Source organism: Antedon bifida, chromosome 6 (assembly GCF_963402885.1).
Source record: "Antedon bifida chromosome 6, ecAntBifi1.1, whole genome shotgun sequence".
NCBI lineage: Eukaryota > Metazoa > Echinodermata > Crinoidea > Comatulida > Antedonidae > Antedon > Antedon bifida.
Window position 1 is genome coordinate 24,313,212 of NC_136231.1, and position 20,685 is coordinate 24,333,896.

The 20,685-nt window shown below is 30.3% G+C and overlaps 1 protein-coding gene across 1 annotated transcript in view; it reads right to left on the reverse strand.

Moving 5' to 3' along the window:
• Positions 1-16,869, reverse strand: part of LOC144844784 (contactin-like) — a 35,882-nt gene extending 19,013 nt beyond the window's left edge. The window contains exons 1-3 of the mRNA XM_078701847.1: positions 16,854-16,869; positions 14,090-14,178; positions 8,688-8,705 (exon numbers count right to left, since the gene is read on the reverse strand). Coding sequence (XP_078557973.1) covers positions 8,688-8,705; positions 14,090-14,159 — 88 coding nt within the window. The 5' untranslated portion in view covers positions 14,160-14,178; positions 16,854-16,869. The remainder of the gene's footprint in view (positions 1-8,687; positions 8,706-14,089; positions 14,179-16,853) is intronic.
• Positions 16,870-20,685: the final 3,816 nt, after the last annotated feature.

Sequence of the window (20,685 nt, forward strand, 5' to 3'; positions counted from 1 at the left end):
TAAAGTAAACAACTAAATATAATTAAAAAAACCAAGCCTTCTTAAAAATTATTTATTCAATTTCATGATTACAATACTCTTTTGACATTAATAATAATTCTCAAAAAATTTCATCTGGTTTCAAATATATATTAAATAAATCAATGTTAACTTTTTGGTTAAACCAAAAAGTTAACATTGATTTATTTAATTAATAATAATGTAGTGGTAAACATTCACTTTTTTTAGTGTAATATTAATTCTTTGAAGCAGGTCAAATTTTGCTAATAATATTTTTTTTGGCCATATTTTTAGTCAAATTCTTGTAATAGAACAAGTCATTTAGCATCAGAACATTAAGACTCTGTGTGTAAAAGAGAAACAGATTGTTTTACTGTGAGGCTACTTTGAAAGAAAAACATAATACATAATACAATAATTCTGAACAATGTATCCAATTACAGATTTCTGAAACGCACAACATATTAACGACAAGGAATATGTACAGTAATCGGGTTAATTACACAAGTGCAGCTAACCTTGATAATACAAACTTTTCAGATCTTACTTTTTTTATATTTCATACGCATCCAACAGCGAGCACAAACTCGCCAATTACAGGATGGATAATCTATTTTATAATTTATCGTAGGCTACTTTAATTGGCTAATTGTTGTCATTTGAGGGCGTTGTGTCATGGACTATACCATTAATGGATAGGGGAGCATCCTCAGATATGTTATTCCATAGTGTGAGTCTATAATAAATATATATATTACTACAATAAAATTACATTTGTTTCATGGTGACATTGTATGCAAATATTAAACTTGCTCATTGTAGGAAAAGTGACTTAATTCTTAATAAGGCCAACAGCCATAAGTCGCGTGCTCTCAGAAAAAAATGAACTTTCAAAAAGTAGTGTACTTTAAAACTTTTCTGTACATCAAAACAGTTCAAAAAGTACAGAAAAGCGATAAAACGCATAGTGATACCGGACCAACAGACAGACCGACAGACAGACAGACCGATAGACCGACCGACCGACATAGTGAACTGTCTCTATAGTGGACTCTCTACGCTTTTGTGAGATTATGAAAAAATGATAAATGATCAATTATTATTATGATCAATAATTTAAAATAACATAAAAAAAAGAAAATGTGGATGTAGGCTAACTATCCATGTTAAATTTCTAGAGCAATCAGAGGATACACAATTTATTTTTTTTTATATTTATATAAATACATCTTACATATTACCACCTACTGTGGGATTTGGTACCTCACTTTGTCCTAAAAACTGTATTCAAAACAATTTTAGAATAAAGGTGAGAATGCCATTTCAAAAGCATTGTCATGTGACGCTGTACATGGAACTAGCATTTCAATTAATTGAAATGGCCTAATTTTACAATAGTTATTAAGATCGATTTGCTAAAATGGTTTTTGGAAATCTATTGTTGAAATTAAATTGAAGTCTTTAATATGGTTTTTTTTTTATTCATTCATTTCTTACAATTTCAGATAAAGAACAGATGGAGTCAACAAAGTGATCTATTTTTATAATAATTAATTAAAATAAAAACTTACTTTATATGATTATATCATAATATTGATGATTTTTTGGTGAATTCATTTTTTTATGAAGCATGTACGAATGGCAAATTAATTATAACTTATTGTGAACACTGAAAATTAAATTGAACACCATTTCTAAATAGTATACAGTATCGTATAATGTATTTTCTTATAGGAACTTATGTATGCATTTTTTAAAAATGTTATTAAATAAAAAGTATACTAAAATTATCATTATGATAAATAACTATATTATTATCATTATACCATGTGTTTTGTTATTTGTTTCATGTATTTCTTTGTGAGAGCTTCTTGACTGTTATACATTTATCAGTAATTTTGCCTCATTAATCTACCATGTTCTGTTTTCATGTTCTGTGTAGCAAATTCAATTAAATTTATATTTATTTAGCATGGTTGTTAACATTTTCTGTATTTGTGAGGCAAAAAAATGATGAACAAACATATATACATACATAAACAGTTTATATAAATATTAATCACAATAAGCAGAAGAGAATTAGATAATTTTGGATTTATAAAAGTCTATTAAAAACCTGCTCAAGGTTGAATGAAAACTTGCTTGTTGAAAATATGTATGCAGCATTTGTTTTTGTAAATCGTTAAAGGTAGAGTGATTATAACTTAATGCAATAGGAAGACACACATACTACTTTGTGACAATTTTGATGCAGAACATTAATCTATTAAAATTTTCAACCTGAAGACTTTTACTAAATCAAATCAACATTAGATGATCCGTCACTATGAAACGCATAAGTGCAGAATAAAAACTGCTATACGCCTAGAGAATTTGCAGATTTGTTGAATAAAATTTCCTGACACAATGCTGAAGTAATCAATATTTTAAATAAAAGGCCATTAATTTGATGAAATTAAATATAAAAATTATTATTTCTAGAAATCCATTAATAATATTATCCCTCAATAGGTCAATTTGCTGCACTTATTATCCTACGCTATTAAATATTAAATATACCTCCTTACCGCAAGTAATGTCCTTTTAATTAATTCTTATCGAGTAAAAGTATCACATATCAATGATTTTGTAATTGTATACTTACTTAATTTTCCAATTATTAGAAAATAAAATGATGGGAAAACTGTATATAATATCCATGGGAGGAGTATCCAGGATTTTGTAATGGGTGGGAAGCATTGAGAAGACCCTAACAATTGTAAAAATGAATTATTGCTACAGTATTGCTATTTTAAAAATTTATTTTTTTTTATTTACCATTTTTAAAGATCATGATAACCCATGCAGATTCTTCATTAAAGAAACTGCTATTAAGGGGTAGACCTACTCTAAAAATTTAAATAAAATATCTCAATATAAAAAGACACAAGGCAAAAACAATACAAAATTTAGGGAGATCGGGCAGGCTAGAAATTCCTTGTTGTGAAATTATTTTCTGAACTAGATATAGTTTTTTCACCTAATTTAAGGTCACACACTACATTTTATGTAAAAATAAATACCATACGGACCTATTGCGATACTTGTTTTCATTTTTAAACAGTTACAAATTTGAAAATTAAGTCGATTCTAATAGCGGCCCGCTATAAATCCCAACATGCATCATGCACGGATTGATATTTTCATATTGTGATGTGATGCACCCACTTCGATCGATCGCGTAAAAGGGTAAACAAATAAAAGAACCGTAACTTTTCAGCTAAAATACCAGGTCTTGCCAAATTTGTATTAACGGAATCTGCTAAAAAAAGGAAAGACAATTAATTCAGCAACGCGACAACGTCAGGCTAGGCCTATAGCTAGCGTACAATGTTCGTAGGTTACCGCTCTTTACCAGCTAGACCTACAAAACTAAGCCCAACTAAGCTAGGCTTCGAACATCTGCGAGAGAACTTTCGACGCGAGCTTTCATAAAAAATAATGAATTTCACAACTACAATACAAGAAACACCCACAATTACGTTGGTTGGGGCGACTTTTTCTCATTCTCACAGATTTCCTCATCTTATCGTTTCAAATTAATTAATAAATTGTCTGTAGGCTTACATATGTCAGAATTAACCATAATTTATATATAGATGCATTATTTTTACTAAACATCAAAAATTGCAGATCTAGTGTCTTTAGGCTATTAAATGTATAATCTTTTTCTAGCCTTTGTAATAGTCCAGCCCTTTCACAGCAAAACAATAAATTGATATTATTATTGATAAATTTCATCTTCAGCGTTTTTACTACATATAGTCTATGATATTGATACATGGTATCTATTAAGCAAGAACACGTCTTGTCCTGAGGACATCAGGCATACATAATTTATGAATTGAATCAACCGATTTTATGTTATACAATTTGTTTGATAAAACTTATGCATTGCATACTAAGGTAAAGATGCTATAAATTAATTTATACCAGGTAATGTACATATAAACATTCACATTGTCTTCTTATATGGCATTTTGTCAAGTAGCCTATATTACTTGCTTTGTATGTTTGTTTGGATAATAATGTCTTCAACAATATTTCAAGTAATTGTCCAGAATTGTTTATTTTTAGAAATATAGAAAGACAGGCCATGCCTATTGATTTTCAAGAAGCAAACATATTTGGCACATAGAGGCACTGTATTAGAAATACTAGTGAATGAACTAGGCCTTCAGATGGCCGTAAACATACTGTACAAGTTTGAGGTTGCTGCTGGCTTGAGATTTACCAATATGACCCCAATCTAAACCTATCCCCAACCCCTCAAAATGGGTAAAAACATCCCGGAATAGATTGGAAAAAAACAATTTTGGTTAAATAATGAAATAAAGATTGACAATTGTGAAATGGTGTGAGATTTTAGGTGTGTGGCATAAGAGCTTTAGAAGCTTGAGCCTCACGCCAGATTTGTGAGACTTGATGTGTGTGTGCTTTTTGTATGTATTTTCACATTTCTATACTGTACATAAACTCAACTCAATGTTAGTTACACCAAGGAATTTTCTCATGACCTAACTAGTTAATAGCAAATCATAGGTCACTATCATTATCATATTTATTTGCTATTAAGCATGTATTTAATGTGATGAAATAATAAATAACTTTAAGTATATAATATCAAATAATCTACAACCCCACCTGCTGACAACCCAAATAACAGTTTTGATGTTCATAAAAGTCAGCTTAACAGCTGATAATGAAAACTAATGTTTAATGAAACAGTACTCGTGGTAATTTAATATGAACATTATATTAACTGTAAGAAACATCTATCAAATAAATCAACTAAATAGAATTTCATTTTCCAAGAAATTTATTAAAATGATTAATGAATGAACAATCTATTTGTAGGCTGTGAAGAGCGGGGCTAGAGGCCCAGGAGACTAAAAGAGGAAAGAAGAGGATGTCTTAAACTGGGTATTTTAAATTTGTTAGCATTTATTACCGACTATTACCGACGTATTTTCCTATACATTTTTATGATGAAATCTTCAACCCAAATGTAGGGTAATGAAATTCAAACTACTTTAAATTCATAATTCTTCAATTAGGAATGTTATTGTAGAAGTATAATTGAAAGTAAGTAATAATTTACTTAACAAGGCCATATACATGGCTGCAGTCGCATGCTCAAATTTTAGTTAGTGTTTACCGACCAACCAACTGACCGACCAACCGACAGACATAGTGAGCTGTAGAGTCGCATTTGCACGCTACTAATAATTGAATCATGGCCCTGGTGGAACAATCGGATGCTTTCGGTCTGTGAAACTATGTCATGTTAGTTCATTGTGCGCATGCGGAAATATTGGGGACAATTTTGATGTTTTCTAGGTCAAGAAGACCGACGATACAACCGACGTTGCAAATCGAAAGTTTTCTATTAACTCCAGTAGTAAGTGTAGCTGTGTTAGCTTGGGTAGTTAACCAAGTGAAAATGAAAGGTTCCACATTGGACATATTCTGGTCAAACATTTCGGCCACTCAGTAAGTTATAAATCCAGTGAGCATAATGCTTATGGTCACTGAACTATCCAGTGATGCAGTGTACCATCTTCCCTACATTTTTAATCATCTTCTTAATATTTTTATTAGCGAAAATACCCATATATAGAAATCATCCCTAATTGATGATAACACACACTCAAACACAGGCTGTACTGTAATCATTAAGTCAGAAATTTAATTTTCCATATTTTTAAACCAAACTTTGATTAAAATGGAAACATGCTAAAATTCAATTGTAAAATGGTAAACCAATTCCATTAAAATAATGTTGAATAACTACCCTGGGAATTATCCAGGGACTTATGTAGTAGTGTTTGGGATAGGCTGAGAAACATTATTTAATCATGGTAAAATGTGTTTTTTGCATCTCCGTAAATTTAAGATATTAATAATTCAACTGATACTGTCTTATACCATTATATCTGTTTGATTATTGTATTAATGCATTGGAAAATAATTTTCATCTTAAACCTTGGTCATCCATATAATTGGTCACGTTTCTTTATTTTAAAAAACCTTATACTAGGACGATAACGAACGAAGATAAATAATTATTCATTTTTGTCTAAAGAAAACAAGAAATGTTTTCATCCCAGAACTATTATGAATAACCATTCCTTATTGTCTTTGAAGAAAACAGAATCGTAACGATACAATGATTATAATTTTGATTCAAGTGGCTGTAGGAGTAAATATTAATTACCATAATTTTTTAGGCAGCAGCAGAAGCAAGGGCAAAATTTAATTCCAGTCGACTGAAATTTGCTTAAGAACACTTACTTAATTGAGTGTTATCAGTACAGTTATCAACGTACAATTTTTAGCTGCAATGCAAAATATTGATTATTTTGATTGACAGTATAATTCCTAATTTTTCTTCCAAGACCACATACTGTACTTGGAATGCATTTTTACTCGGGGTACCCGCGTCTAGGACTCTCTCATCTTCTCCTCCATCCGACACTATTGAGTAAAAAGTGCGATTTATAAAGTACTACTCCTCCCTTTATTCGTTGTAGTATTGAGCTGGGAATTGGCATGAATATACTACAGGGACATGTCCTCAAAGCTATATATTTTAATTTCAAACCGGATGCAGCCATATGACGTCTCGAAGATGGTACCGTATAGCCGTATTTGGTACCGAGGTTATTGATGTGTATGTGACGTCACATCCCGTCTTATGACGTCATTACAGCTTCTTTTGCTGTACCCCGAGTATTGCACATTCGTGCTTGTTTTAAATGTTAAATATGTAATTTAACTTGAAATAAAACTGATATTCTGAATTATGAACAGAAACACACCCAAAATGTTATCAAACAAGATATTAATTTTGTAATTATATGGTACTTAAAAAATCCATAAATTTGAACAACAAAGAAAAACCTATCTTGTCGGCAGAAAGAAAGCATCTCAGAAATATATTGTTATGTATTAATTTCTAAAGATAGATACATTGTATATAGGTTTTATAGTACCGATCATGTGAAAAAAATCAATTACTATGCAAGAATATTAATTATTTTGCTATTGAACAATGGAGATGAATTACTGTATAGATTATGAGTAAAGTTCCTATTTTGATATAGTTTTTGTTCACATTGTACGCTTTTTACAACACGCTGATGAAAATCAGGTTGTATAACATCAAAAACATCGCGAAAGAAGGGTTACTAGTCATGAATGAATCTTTGAACTTAAGGAAATGTATCAAAAAAATCTTATTATTAATTTTACAGCATATAAACAATGAATGCTTTGTGACTTGTACAAAATTCTAAAATGGTTACAACATAAATCATTAAATAGAAAAAAAAATGCTGAATTTAAAAATGAATATTCATCCTCAAAACTTGGATTAGGTCCTTTATGGATCAACAGCAGCCATAGTTCAGCACCTACCATGGATGACAGTGGCCAAGAAGGACCAGTACCTACCACTTAATCTATTATTCTTCAAAAAGATGGCATCTTCATTTCACAAAATTTAAAAATACACAACCAGACCCCTAATCTATTGTTCATGCATCATCCACCCCTGCCACGTGTCTTTAAGCATGTCAGAAATATTACAAAACAATGTAACATAGTAAATGACATTTTTTAGTTTTTAAAGATGAATGTTAACATCATTTGACATTCTATATTTTGGTTAGAAATGTTTTTAAAAACATGATTTCATTTAACTTTTAGCCTTTAATACATACAAATCTATTCTTGATCAATCCAACGCAAAGCTACAGTACCTCATGTCCTAAACCACATTCACTTCAAATTGATTTCAATGGAATAAAACATATAGGCATGGCCATAGAGTACAGTAATATACAGTAAAATCTCTATGGTATGACATTTGAAATCACTGATTTATAGCACACACGTCTATATGCTTGTTTGGTAGGTAGCAGGTCAGAGTTCATGTAATCTGGAAATACTATCAACACAAAGATCAAAATGTAGACCCTAATACTAGCTGTATAACAGCCCTGTTTCTGCTGCATATCACCAATATACGGTGTATTTGAAATATACGATTTGAATATACCGTACAATATCCACAATCAAGATAAATATACGGCCTATAGGCCCTGTTTCTGCTGCCAAGTATATACCATATTTACCGTATATATACGGTATATTTTTGGCAGCGGAAACGGCGGTCACAAAAACATATTTTCCCCACCAAATTTGTGGATAAAATACGGTATTTATAACTGTATACCGTATTTTGGGTACCCATTTCTGCTGCCAATAAAAAAAAATATACCGTATTTTATACCGTATTTTGAGGATAAGCAGCAGAAACAGGCCCATAGACCCATTTTTGCTACTACAAAAACATAATGTACTGTATATAAAATATACCACCTAGGCCTACAGATTACGGTATATTCTTGAAAGCAGAAATAGGGCCTAAGACTTTGTGGGATAGTCCAAAAATGAACAAAAACCGTGTTGATAATCTGTAGGAAAATTGAAATTTTATGAGTTGTGGGTCACATGTGAAGACTAAATATAGTGCAGTATACCAGGAAATTAATGTATCAAATAGGCCACTGGGTTTACGTAAAAGCTTAAATTTGCGCCATTGTAAAGACGAAAGAGATCATAAAGGACAATGGCAAGCTTACCTTTCATATCATCACTTCCTGTAAAACAACATAAAAATAATTTACAAGGGGTCAAATACAGGTTTAATTGGAATAGCATTCTCTTTTTGTTTTTATAGCATCATTTAATGGCCTATTTTTGGTAAATTTTGGTTTGCATGATAAAAAACAAGAGAAATGAACAAATTAAAGTACAAGTAGGGCACGCCAATCAGTGATCAATCACAATTGAAATGACTAAATCATAATGTCCTTGAGTTGGTAGAATAAAAATACGCACATGTCACATTTTGTATACCAAACTGTAGCGAGATTGAATCTTAAATTGTGTGAAATGTCAGTACCTAATTAGTCATTTTTCTTTGGGAACAGTTTCAAATAATGTACTTTCAATTTCATCGAAGCGTAAAAATTAAATGTTTAATAAAAGAATGATGACAAATATAAATTAAACTCTATATACTTCATCCGAATCCTAAAAAGTGTGAATGTCAGTACATCATTAGTCATTTTTCTTTTGGAACAATTTCAAATAAAGTACTAGTAATTTAATTGAAGCGTAAAAATTAAATGTTTACATTATGATAATATGTAGAAACAATCATTTTGTAAACATTTCAAGCCATTTTCTTCTTCTGGCTAATTTTAAATTTATTGAAGCGTAACAATTATTTATAAAGAACTTAATTAAAAATAATATTAAATCTACATTTCACTGAATAGTAAAACATTATTTGTTACAATTTCGAACTGTTTGATCTTCATCATTTAAATTGAAAATTTGAAAAATACAGCTGTCAAGCGAGAGTAAATTTTAATATTATTAAAATATATTTCTTTTGTTTGAATAATGAAAAAAAGTTCAAAATGTCGAGATAGATAGTCATACAGCTGCAGATGAAATTAATATCATAAAAATAATGTTAATGAAGAAAAAGTGTCCACTATATACTCGAGGGGAATAGTTTTCTTTAATATTATAACTAAATTTTACATATTAATGTTGTTTTACAGTAAGTTGACCAATTCCAATTCGAACATTGTTAAATTAACCAAGACCAATGGTTAATTCTACTGACCACCGTCTGCTCGGTAGAATTTACCTTGGTCTCGGTAAAACTAAAAATGCTGACATGTGACTCAACAGTTTTCTGACTTTCACCATGCGATTCAATTGTAGCTTTTAACGTCACGGTTACATTTGGTAAAACTAACTATGTGAAATCATGCAAGTGCAAACAGTGGTAAAATTTAATGGTTAAATTTATCATTTTCAAGTCCTGTGCGAACAGGCTTAAGTCTGCAGAAGAAGCACACAATACTTCTAATAAAGCCGCAAAAACTCAAGAATCTGGGATTGGTAGCAACCATGAAGCTGCCTCATTTACTATAGCATTGTGCTACTAATTTCCATATGCAATATAGGCATATACAGGGCCAAGTTTTTTGACAGAGGGCTTTGACAACCTCTGGCCCACAGATTGTTCTCGTTTTTAGCGGCCACCACACCACTTTAATTCTCGTGACTATGGCATTGCTATTTTGAGAACTAATTTGAGACCAGAATGACATATTGATGTGCACTTTTGTTTAATAATGCAAAACAAAAAAACATTGTAGCTGCAAAGTGCATAGACATTTGTATAAATTTATATGCCCATTATTTATAATAAATTGGTAATCAAATTTGGTAATGTTATCATATTCTATTGCAATAATGATGTTATTTATATCATTCATTCAATGTGCATTTCTATTTTGCTTGTCTGATGCTGTTTTGTGCTATGTTTGTGTCCTCTTTTTTACCTAGTTTTGAAATATATGTTTGGTATACTATGGTAAACCCTGTTAAAGTTTTTGGGTTTTCGTGCTATGTTTGTGTCCTCTTTTTTACCTAGTTTTGAAATATATGTTTGGTATACTATGGTAATCCCTGTTAAAGTTTTTGGGTTTTCGCCTATCTTTCACTGAGGCTGTTGACAACCCGGCCCGCACAGATATTGTTCCCTTTCTTACGAACTCCTAACAATTTTCTCATGGCTACGGCACTCTACCACCATATAAAATAATAAGAAAATTCTATAAGAGGGTCAATCCTTCTAATAACAAAACTGTATATTTTGTTTAAAATCCTTGTTTTAAAATTTAAAGTTTTTTTTCCAGAACCATCTTATATCACCCAACTTTGTTCGTTAATATGTTTGATCTCGTCGCCTTTGCTCCTCTGACAAATCATTGCTACCAGTTTCTGCAATAAGACTTACGGTGGACACTCTTTTCCTTTGTTGAACGAATTCCCAACTTTTGTCAAACTTTCACCCTCTTTTGACTCAAATTATTTAAAAACTCATTTATTAGCAAATTTCATGATACAATGGGGCCTTTAATCATTTTGGGGTGGGGGTAAGGAATTAGTGCTATACATTTTTGATTATTATAATAATACTATTTTTAGTTCTTTGTAATACAATCTCTTTTCTCTTTCAATTTCATTTGTTTTTATTTTAAGTGCTTTGGGACAATCTGGTGATTGTTAAAAGCCCTATAGTATTCCATTATACTTTTATGTTCAAATTACAATATCGTCAATTAAACGTTTTTAAGCATTAAAAAAAAATAATTACCATTAATAACCGAAATTTGAAATTGCAATATATACAGACAAAACGTAGTGAACCAAACAGATGATGAAATATTCATTAATAAAATATATGGAAGTACTGTAAAGCTCTGTGTACACTATCAAAATTTGATAAAAAAAAGTGTGATGTGTCCAAATATGGTAGTGATGTGCTTAAATATGGTAGTGAGATGACATCATCATGTCCATATATAAGCACATCACATTTTTTGTCACATAAAGTTTGATAGTGTAGACAGAACTTTATAGCAAATATGTCCTGATCAATGTTTAAACTAATTGTCTTAATTTGTAATATACATTACATTTTAACATAAATATTACATTATTTAAATGAAAAGATACTTGTCAATTAGTCTATGGTTGATGTGATGTTTAGATTGCGGATATCAGTTTCCAGAAAAATGAATATTATTAGTAAGACTATTAACAGGCAGAGCCAAATTCAATGGCTAGTTGGAAGTGTAGGAGCAATTGCATATGTATAGTACTAGATTTCAGCCATTTTCCTAATGGTACTTTCTTTTAGGACTTTTGATAATATTCACAAGCAATTATGCAAAGACTTAACTCATTTAAACTTAACTCTCTTCAGGGAACTCCAAGCATTAAAGGTCTCATAACAATGTATCACATCCTGTTACATGAGGCTTTAAAGGGCTTCATTTACGTAAGACATGGTTCGGGTGAAGCAATTATAAACATTATTTTCTCATTTGTTGAGTAGTCCACATGTGTTATTCTTGAAACTGTTCTATATTGTGCTGCAATATCCTATAAACACACAGCAACTAAAACTATAAAACTAGTTTGATGTGCCCAAATATGGTAGTGATATCATGTCATCGTGTCCAAATATAGGCACATCACATTTTTTTGTCATATAAAGTTTGAAAGTGTAGACAGAGCTTTAGCCTAAAAATAATTATTCATAAATTAATCAAAAGAACAATGATTAATTTTAAAATGTCGAGCGGCATTTTTTGTAAGAAATATTTCTTGTTAATCATTGGTTGAGCATGGCCCTAAAGTTAAAGATAGTCCATCTGAGCATTTCAGTGAGCAACATTTACAAAACATCTTGTTGTTGATATATAATAACAGGTTAGGTAGAATTTGATTTGTAGGTCTTTAAATTTATTAAAAATACTTTTGGTTTGGTTCACCTCCTTTTTTTTTATTAACTAGTCTTCCAGATGTTTCAGCGACATCACTGCTTTTCCACTGTGATAACCTTGGAAAAACTGTATCTCTGAACGGGATGTTTAAAAAAACATTTTAAATTTAACTAGGCCTACAATTTAAGGTACAATAAATGGTATTATCATAAATATTTTTTTCTATCAAAAATGTGTTCTAATACCTGTCTACAATGTAATGTGTGATTTGATTGATTACACTCTATTATTAATGAATTATCTTATATTGTATTCATATTTTGATCCATTATAAAATTATTATGCACATCAGTACACAGATAGTAAGAATACAATTTTAGAAATATACAGATAAACATTATAAATGAATAGTGGCACAGTTCAAAAGAAGATACTATAAAAATCCTATCCACGGTTCAAACGTATCACAGAATACATTATAAAAACATCTCTCTAGATGAATCTCTAAGTATGATATTAAATTCCACAAGATTGTTATCAGAAGTTTGAAAATATTTTTTCTACGCATCATAAAAATGGAATGACGATATCTGATCGGAGATGGTAACTAGGTTGTTGTTTGAAGTCCCTCGATGCAAAGCGGAACACAAACACGCAATTTTCCCGTACTATGATTAATCACCTGTTTTTGCGACATACTTTTATACATTTCAAACTTCAAAGAAACAGTCCGATACAAAAACAAGTTTAAATAATGGGATACTTTATGTAGCTGTTATATAAACTGTAAATCATGGCTTGAATAAAATGTTATATTAAAAGGTTTATACAGTGTAGCCCTCCTTTAGGACACCCCATTCAGAAGATGCTACTAATAAGGGGACAGTAGGGTTCTGAAGTTGTCCCTTGGTTCCAATCTGTTTAATACTTGCAAAGACAGTAAAGTAAAGGTAGTGTTATGTACATTTATTTATTTACAAAAAACACAAAGATTGACATTCCATTCAAAGGACATTAAATAACAAGATTAGTGGTCCCTAAAACCACTGAAAATAGAATTGTCAAAATATTATTTGCAATTGTTGCAGGGATAAAAAGGTTTTTTACTGTGTCAAATAAAGGATGTTTCATCATCAAGAGTTTATAACCTTTGAATAAAAGTTTTTGAAAACTGTATTATATAAATTATAGTAATAACAAAGACATGAATTGTAATAAAAATATTGCAAAGTGTCAAATTATACTGTTTTCTAAATGTTTACCTTTGTACAGCAACCTGAAGTTTGTTCACTGACTTAGTCTTCCTTTTGTATATCTGGAAGCACAGAGTAAACCGGACACTCTCTCCGCTCCCAACCACCAGATTAGAAAAACATGGAACCTTGGATCATGGAGGAAAAATGTTTTGCTCCATGCTTGGATCCACCCCTAACTAACTTATGTCGGATGAGTTTTATTGGGGTTATAAAGAGAGATTTTTCTAATAACTCAAGCAGTTATGATAGTTGTAAGTCACAATATAAATTGGATGAGCTTAAATCTTATGTAGGCTTAGCAGTGTGTGTGTGAACAAGTTAATAACAGTACTTTAAATAAAGTGACAATCATTGTGTCGAACTGTAAAGTATAAATGCTATAAGTAGGCCTACTGACAATCATCTTACCTTGCCTATTGCAATAGACTTGTGCAAGAGAATACAACATGATAATGGCAGTAAATATAAATGACGCCATTTTGAATGAAATCTTCGTTCTGAAAAAGGAAGAAAAAAATTGGATTCTTATAGTAGCCTATTACATAATGGTATTGGATATTTGACTAGCATGTTAGAGGCATGGGTTCATATTGATTGCTTAGGCAAGATTCCTTGCTCTCGTTGCCTCATCCTTCGAATTGAATGTGATGTTGTATCCTGTGCAATGTATCCTGTCTTAGTGACCCAGTATAAAGAAAAAATAAAATAAATAATCTAAATTTATATAAGCATTGCAATAGCCACAAAAAAAAAAAAATATGATAATTTTAGTTAGTTGTTTCATACATACTTTTTTTTCTAAAACATAATATTTAAAACATGCATATGTTTCTGACTTTACCATAAATGGGATATAATACAGATCTCAAAATTGCATTTTAAGCTTTATATACAAAGTTCAAAGATATAAAGTAGTTTACCAAACAATGTTGATGAAGCTTCAGGAAATTAAAAACAAGCAAGAGATTTTACGACAAAATGATATTTATGTCCAATTATCCCCATATGACCGTGAACCAAATACATACAACATACTTATTTCTTAAGATATGTACATATGTACATGTTAATAAATCACAACATAGGGAATTAGTATTTTAATATCTGATATTGTTGGAGCCATCCATCTAATTTAATGTCATCTTTTATTTTCATAAGTAACCCAAAAGTGAACTTGATTAGTTTCACATTAGGTATAAAACAAAAATGATGATAAATGTCAAAGAAAATAAATTAACTGTGACATGTATAGTGTATCATATAGGTATCGATCAATCTGACTTGAAATTTAAAAAAGACAGTTTTATTTTTAGAAAACTATATTGACAAGTGTCCTTCAAAGATTACCATATTCTTTTAAAAATTAAGAATTCTCAAATTATTATTCAAGTTCAGCCAAATGTATCTTAATATTCATGACTTTTAAATTACACTGTAGTTGATATATTAAAGAGGCATTGTTCCACAAAACCTGGCATATGAACTGGCCATAGTTGTAGTTTTAAAAAACAACTTATTCACTTTCACCTAATAATGATTTGAATCCATAAAAAAAGAAAAAAAACAGTTACATTTATAAACCAAAAACCTTACAATGAGTTTCTGGATTATTTTTTTTCTCCTTTAAATTAAAATGTATCATTTTTGGCTATCACGTCTGATTTTTACAAAATTAATTTTCTGTATTAAAAAAAAAATATTATATGCCATTAGAAATGTCCATAGTATACAGTTTCAACATATCAAAAAAAGGCAGGATTTTGAATGATCTTATTATCGACCTGTGAAAGTGTTCTGTTTTATGCAGCAAAGCATAAATATTAATCATTACAGCTTACAAACTGCTTTTGCCGCAGTGTTACAGCAATTAAAGTAAAAACTATGACGGACATATGGAATGTAGGTCTCTTAACGTTATTTAAAGAAACATGGTTTATATTCTGTTTGAGTTGAGCTTTTAAAGAATTATCTCTTTAAATTTTGAAAAGGGTCAAAACTGGAAATCACTTGCTTTATTTAAAGTACTTCAAAATAGAACATCTCTTTAAAATCTTGTGCCATTATGCTTTCATCTATTTGTTCCCCCAGTTTGTTCCATTTGGAGCTGGATGGTTTTGTAGTTGTTACAATCAAGGGTAGTGTCAGCTAGGGGCCAGGGTGCTCAAGAGAAAACTTGGGCCCCTATCAGGGAATCCAAGCCAATTTACCCATCCAACTTAATTTATATTGTATTGACAATGTAGGCTACTGTTGGCCAATCAGGCTTTTCTATTTAAGCAGAACTAGTAGTTAGCCATCGAATACAGGAACTACCTAGTTAGTGAATTCTAACCAATTGTGGAAAAGAAATTTAAAAGTATAATTTTTTCTTGAGGCCTAAGGCAGGAAAAGATAAAACGACACCCGTCACTATCAACTCGGAAGCCATACAATTCTCGAAAAAACCAGCTAAATGAGATCAGGTTGCATGCCCATTTAAACTATAGTGATCAGAGTTGAATACCTCAGTTAGTTTTCAATTGATAGTATAAAGCTAAGAATTATTATAATAATAAGGAAATCTCATATTTCGTCGGTTTTCATCAAAAAGAAAAAGCATAACAATGCAATGAAAGAAAAAATATAAGGTGTATAAGGTTCAAATTCTTTGTGCAGGCCCTTTCCTGTATTCTGAACATTAGAACAGACTTTACAAACAAACTATACATTGTTAGCTGCCATACTTGTGTCCTTTATACACTGTCACTGTAATATATTTTGAATATTTTATAACTTATTAACTTAATTTAAATTAATCATAATTTAAACTTTTAAAACAACGTCATTTAGAGTCTCCCGCTGTCAACTTTCTAAAAATCACCCATTGGCAGGGCCTCCAGGCTGAAAGCTGAATTTAACAAGTATGTACTGTAGGCTACTCAATCAACTTTACACTACACAAAAATAGTGTGTGTCATAGGGCTTCTAAAGGTTTTATTTGAATAAGAATTTCAATTTTAATTCACAAACCTTGAGGCTAATCCTCAAAACCAATGGGTTATTGTTTAGACATGGCTTATCAAGAGAAAAGTTGGGTTGGGCTGCTATAGGCAGCCCCTTCTGTTACTAAATCTACCCCTAAATGATGATAAAGTAAGATTACCTCTAGTAGTTCTATTTATTGTAAACTTACATTTGTTCTGTTCTGGCTTGCACTTCCCCTTGTTGGAATATCCTACTGTACTCAACAAGGAATCTGTTCTTTATAACCACCTTTAGGTCAAGGACATAAAAAGATAGATGACAATCTATTATTATGATATTGGAAAATACGCCTACAAGGATATTTTGGCATTTTTGGAATGACCACACCTACTTTAACCTAAACAATTTAAGGAAAATGTCACATATAGGTTTCAATTTCAATTTATTGATTTAAAATCCTTTTATTTTTTTCAATCAAATAAAAATGTTTAAGTGTTGTAAGTGGCAGATTTGTTTCTGTAGTTGTTTTTTGTTTTAAAAATAAAGTAAATAAATAAAAAATTAATTTTTAAAAAATAAGAAAAGACCCAAAAGGTAGAAGTAAAGTTAAATTAAATGTCATTAAAACTAAATTATTTTATTTTAAATATGTCCCTGAGTATAACTAAAGTAATTTCAAAATAATAGCTAATTGATTTTTATATACATCTTCTGAGTGAAACTATCTACCGTCTTGCTTAGTGAGTAAGGGAACATATTCAATACCTTATCCCAGCTTATCCTATTTTCATCACATCAAAGTTGAGACTTTTATTGCTATTTCTGTATTGTTGAGGTGGTATTTATTTAATATGACACTAATTGACTCAAGAGTAACACTGTACTGTACTAACCATTACAGTAGAACTCCTACAAACACCTTCCGGACTGCATAAGGTGTCCCCTTAATAGAGGTTTCCTCTCTGAATTGGGGCCCAGCCATTATCATTTCAAACCTATTGCCCATAGTTTGTTTTACAGGAAAATGTCCCCTTAATAGCGTGTCCCAAAGATGGGTCCTTATAATTGATTTATTGGTAACTTATGAAATAAAGTTACTTTTACAATAATAATAATTATTTCCTACACATTCGGTTTTCTACCAGACACCATGACACATTTTAATTATAAATATTAATATAGATTAAATATACGTGTGTTGGAACATTAACGTCAACAACTGTAGCATTTCATCTTGGTATAATGTGTTTACATGTAAAATAATTTACATTTTAGATTACTGGTTGAGTTTAAATAAATTGAATCTATAAATGGTTTTAATCTACAGTACTGTACTTACCTCAATTAATATCTAAGTAAATATTAGATACTTCTACGGCGTGACTTATCTTCTAAGAAGCTTTGTACAATTGATATAACATTACTGTACATGTGACAGCAGATTGTACATACTGTTCGCTCTACCCTGTGATTGGTTTAAACAGAATAATTAAAAGAATCATATTCCTTGATGGTTATATTGCATGGTTTAAAATGAAGACTCTAGGCATGAATGTAATCTTAATTTTATTTTTATTCATCATTGTTAATAACCAATTGACAATACAATAGAGATAGAGTCCTATTGAAATAATATGGAAGCTAACCAAATTGAGATTTTATTAATAATGAATTTATTAAAACATATTTTCCTCTTAAACTTTGAACATCTATCAAATGATTCATTAATATTTATTATAGTTAGTACCAGCAATAACAAAGTATTTTTTTATAATTTTTTTAGGTCAAGGATTATATAATTATAGAATTAAATAGAAAAGAATAATCTCTTCTTATTTAATAAAAAAATATGATTATAAAAGAAATAGGCAAATTATACAATGTATTAAAATAAAAATATGTTTTCAAATGAGAATAAATGTATACTTTATACTTAAACTACTATAATGTAGATGTCTAGGTTATACCATCAAGAAAAGAAAGCTAGAATTTTTTGGTCATCTCATAAGGAAGGAAAGTCTTCAAAGGGAAATACTAGATGGTATAATAGACGGAAAAAGAGGCAGAGGTAGGCCACGCTTTACGTGGACAACCAACATAAAGGAATGGACAAAAATGAGCTATGAGAAGTGTGCGAGAAAGGCGCAGCTGAGGAAAGAATGGAAATTCATGACAGCCAATCTGCTTCGAGCGGAGGACACCGACAGGTAACAGGTGACTATAATACTATACTATATACTTTATGTAAAAGAATGGATAACTTGTGTAATATAATTTTAGCAAGTTGCAATTACAAAATAGCCATCATTTTATGGACATATTTCTGTACCATTGTCTGTTAAATAATGTCTATTATATACATATTTCTGTACCATTGTCTGTTAGTATAAGATCTTTAATGAAACATAAAATCTTTTATTTTACTTGTCCTTCCAGATTCATTATAAGCAAGACAATAAAAATATGATACTGCAAGGAATCATCACAATATAGGACATTAACAACATACATTATGTCAAGGTATTAAATACATAATGACATTTAGTGTCTTTGCCATTTGACATTTAAAGAAGGAAGAAACATATAAAATAGCAGCGACAACAATTATCAGTTTCAACTATTGCAAGATCTGCATTAAGGATTTTATTTTTAAAAAACACTGCATTATTTGTATTTTTAAATTATGTGGCCATAAGCCTAATGCATGTAACAATTATACAACAGTCATCAACACCCCTTCATTCTGATCATCACCACCTCAACATCAGCATCATTATTTCAGGCTTTAAAAAAGTTGTGTCGTTGGATATTTTTAAAGCTTCGTGTTAACCACCACAGTTAAATTTACTTTTCCTAGAAAAATAAATAGAGGGCACTATAGAAAATATTAAACCTTGATCATCATCATCAAACTTTATTCTAAAACCTTTTTCAAAGTGTCCTCAAATTTCAGCAACATCATGCCATTATGAAACACATTTATGTCCCTTTAATTTTGAAATTCCACAAAAGCAATTATATTTTACCATTTCATCACAAATCAGAATAAATACATGAATTTCATCAAAGCAATTAACGGTAATCAACATAAGAGATAATTAGCATCTTTTCCCTTGCCAATCAACAGCTTAGTTTTACCACAAATAAGCATGACTATAACTAGATAGTTTACTTTAATAATAAATATATCCTTCAAGCCTTTGCCATTATTACATTTTGAGAATACTATACAGTTAGATTGCGTCAACACTTCCAGTGTCATAATATTCATTAATTAAAACGTATAATGCATAATATATAATGAGGACAATGACCTTAAGTTTACAGAACAAATATGGGAGGATTAGTTGGTATGGTAAGTGGCAAGAAATTGTTGAGACCTATTAACTTAATATTCTAAATGATGACGCCATAAAGTTTGGATGTGAATACTTTGTTATGTCAAGAAGACGGTTTTATCTCAACAACTGCTTTGATGTACTAGAAAATCTATAGATAACGAGTTATTCTACTAATGGTAATAAAAAAAAAACACGGTGGATGGGTGAAAGATATAAACACACCAATGACATTAAATTTTTTTTTTTCCAATTTTTCCTGTGATTATCTTGCATACTTTGTTGGAATTCATTTTTTAACAAGTTAAAAACTTTCCTTGTAAGGAAAAGTCTCACATAGCTGATAACCAGAAGAAAACTATACCTCCAGAAAATCCCAACTACTTATGGTTTTAAATATTGCAGTACTTAGTGAAATTTAATTCTTTTTTTATTTCATAAACAAGTGCATCCAGTATAAAAATAAATATATATCAGATAAACATATTGCATAAAATAAATAAATTCCAGGAAGACACATAGGAGGTCCCTTTATAAGAATATCTTTCCGACTTACATTCATTGCTGAGCCAACATGTGCTAATATAAGCACTATTTTAAAAAGAATATTTTCTGTAATAATAATATAATTTAACTGTAACTGAATACAAAATATGTATGAAATAAAAAAATAAATAAAAAATATTAATAGGGGCTTTTGAT